General features: G+C 40.9%; 1 protein-coding gene across 1 annotated transcript in view; it reads right to left on the reverse strand.

Moving 5' to 3' along the window:
- SLC1A7 (solute carrier family 1 (glutamate transporter), member 7) overlaps nt 1–2738 on the reverse strand; it is a gene marked incomplete at its 3' end in the record, with an annotated part of 44895 nt that overhangs the window by 11672 nt on the left and 30485 nt on the right. The window contains exon 5 of the mRNA XM_009071994.1: nt 2483–2702. Coding sequence (XP_009070242.1) covers nt 2483–2702 — 220 coding nt within the window. The remainder of the gene's footprint in view (nt 1–2482; nt 2703–2738) is intronic.

Genomic DNA, 2738 nt, shown 5'->3' on the forward strand with positions numbered 1-2738 from the left:
TTAAGCATGTATCTTTGGTAATAGGGCATTAAATATAGTTCAGCTCTTCTAGCCTGGTCAGTGGCAGTTTCACAAGTGTCTTTCCTTCTAAATCTGTATAATGCCAAAAAGAAGAAATGCCCTCTTTTTAATTTTACAGGAATAGCTGCAGTTTGCTCTTTCAAGCACTGTCCTACCTAGGCATGTGGGTACTGATGGGGACAGACAGGAGCAAGCAGTAATAGGGCATTAAATATAGTTCAGCTCTTCTAGCCTGGTCAGTGGCAGTTTCACAAGTGTCTTTCCTTCTAAATCTGTATAATGCCAAAAAGAAGAAATGCCCTCTTTTTAATTTTACAGGAATAGCTGCAGTTTGCTCTTTCAAGCACTGTCCTACCTAGGCATGTGGGTACTGATGGGGACAGACAGGAGCAAGCAGGACTGGGGCCTCCTGTCTGCAGCCCTGATGTACCAAGGTCCATTTCAGTGCAGACATTTTCCCTGTAATAAATAAATAATGTGTGCTCCTCCAAGAAAAAAGGATCAGATGTCTCAGTGCTAGCCACTGTCATCACCTCCTGCACACTGTAGTGTAGCTAGTCACAGCTGAGCTCAGCATCAAGACCCTACATGTGTCTTGACCTCTCTCACACACTGCCTGCCAAATATTGTACATTGTAATGCATACCTGGCAAAGAAGTCCAGTCATTCACACACAGGATTTACTCCTGAACTGAGATTACTAAAATATTCATCTAGTGCTTCATGAAAAGTTAGCTCAAATCTAAATTCTTGTCCCTTTATGTTATTATGCTGTTTGGGTTTTGAGGGTTTGGTGCCTCAGGCTGATTCAGCCACAGGTGAGCCAGGACCATGCTGCATGTGACAGTACTGGCATTATATTTTCTGTACATCAGCCAGGAAGAAACCACCTCTTAGCTTCTATCTCTTGAGCCCCAGGCCAGCAAGGCTGAGGGGCATGGTAGAAGTCATGTATTCAGTTCTGGCAAGACAATGAATGATCTTCTGTGCTCAGCAGTATAAAATTGCCCTTGATCCTAATAAGCACATGTAATGAATCCGTTCATATCAAACACATTTTGACTGGAATAGTGTTTGCTGTGACATTGTACTTTGGAAATTGACTATAAAATACTGCAAACTGTGGGGCAGCCAGTTTCCAGCAGGGTTGCATATGGAATACCACCCACTGTAGAAATTGGAAAACACAGACAAATCCATTAATTCCAGGCTTGAATTTTGATCCCTTGTGCTGGTATGAGCCATAATATAATAAATATAGTCAAAGATGTTTTATGGAACTACCTCTACTGACCATATTAAATTCCAAGAATAAATTTATGTAAGGAAAATTTGATTAGCATTTTCTTGTAAAAATCATCAGAACTTTATGATTAACTCAGACATGTCTGTTTAAATTCCTTCTTCCAAATCCAGAAACATAATATAACCCACATGGCACCAATGAGTCCCTCCAGCAAGTTAAACTGAATAAATAAGCCATACAGAAGCTCTTACAGTCCATTGTGACAAGCTACTAGATGGTATATAGCTCTCAGCAATGCAGGATAGCAAAAATAAACTCAAGAAGTTTCAGTAAAAAAAAAAAAGAAGATCCACAGATTTAAAACTCATAAGACAAGACACCTTTGTAGCTCACTTATTCAATATCCCACTGAGGCTCATTATCTGAGTTGGGTTCTTACAGTGACAGTTATACTCTGCACTAATCTTGTGGTAAAATGTGACTTAGAATGGGTAAGGACAACAGGCAGGGCAGGCTCCAGGGTTAAAGTGATTTTCTGCCTGTTGATGGAAATTTTAGCCAAGGAGTCGGTCTGGGAGCAGGTTTTGCTTGAACTGGCAGCTGCAGGGATGAGACATCCAGCCATGAGAGCAGAGCTAGAGGTGTCTCAGCCTGATGCCCCCTGAACCAAGAGCAGTGTGGGAAGTTCTTTATTCCTGTAATAGAACACCTGGAGCTCTGGGCATTAGAAGTGTACTAACTTCTCGGACTTTGGAAAGAAAGTCTGCTATGGAATTGTTTATTTCAGAATTTCTTGAAACTTTGTCTGGGATTTTTGCTACTGTCCAGAGGGTGAAACAGAATCCTGAGAGAGGCCATGGGTCTGACCTGGTATAGTAATTCCCACCTCCTCTGAGCACACTGGATTAGTGTTGCTTACAGTGATCAAGAAATGGTTCATAAACAAAAGCTTAAAATAACTGAGAAAAAAATAAACCAAAAAGAATATAAGTGCATGCACAGAAAACAGAACTGCATGGAACAAAGTCATCAAGGATTTTGAAGATTTGTCTTTGAGGGGCCAGGAGGACAGCTCAGTAAGTCTTGTCTTTCCCCCCACAAAGGCCAGACAGAAGCAGTTAAAAAAGCTGAATCAAGAAACCAAGCCCCAACCCCAAACTTTTTCTCTTAAGTGAATACTTTAATTTTTACAAACCAAACATGTCTGAAACCTACCCATTGTGGCAGAGAATATCACAATCCCTAGTACATTCATGCCGTCACTAGTGCCTGGTTCAGATTTGTAAATCACTTCAGGAGGGGGAGTGATATCCAAGGCAAAATTCTGGACATTGGATCCATTCTCGTCCTGGACTCCATATATTATAATGCGACGAGTGGTACTTTCAGATGATGCTTTGTTGGATTTAATGATGGGAATACTCCTGGTGCGATACTGAAGGAGAACAAAATAGCTTTTATTGTAATATCT

This window comes from Acanthisitta chloris, unplaced genomic scaffold, assembly GCF_000695815.1.
Source record: "Acanthisitta chloris isolate BGI_N310 unplaced genomic scaffold, ASM69581v1 scaffold37653, whole genome shotgun sequence".
Classification (NCBI taxonomy): domain Eukaryota; kingdom Metazoa; phylum Chordata; class Aves; order Passeriformes; family Acanthisittidae; genus Acanthisitta; species Acanthisitta chloris.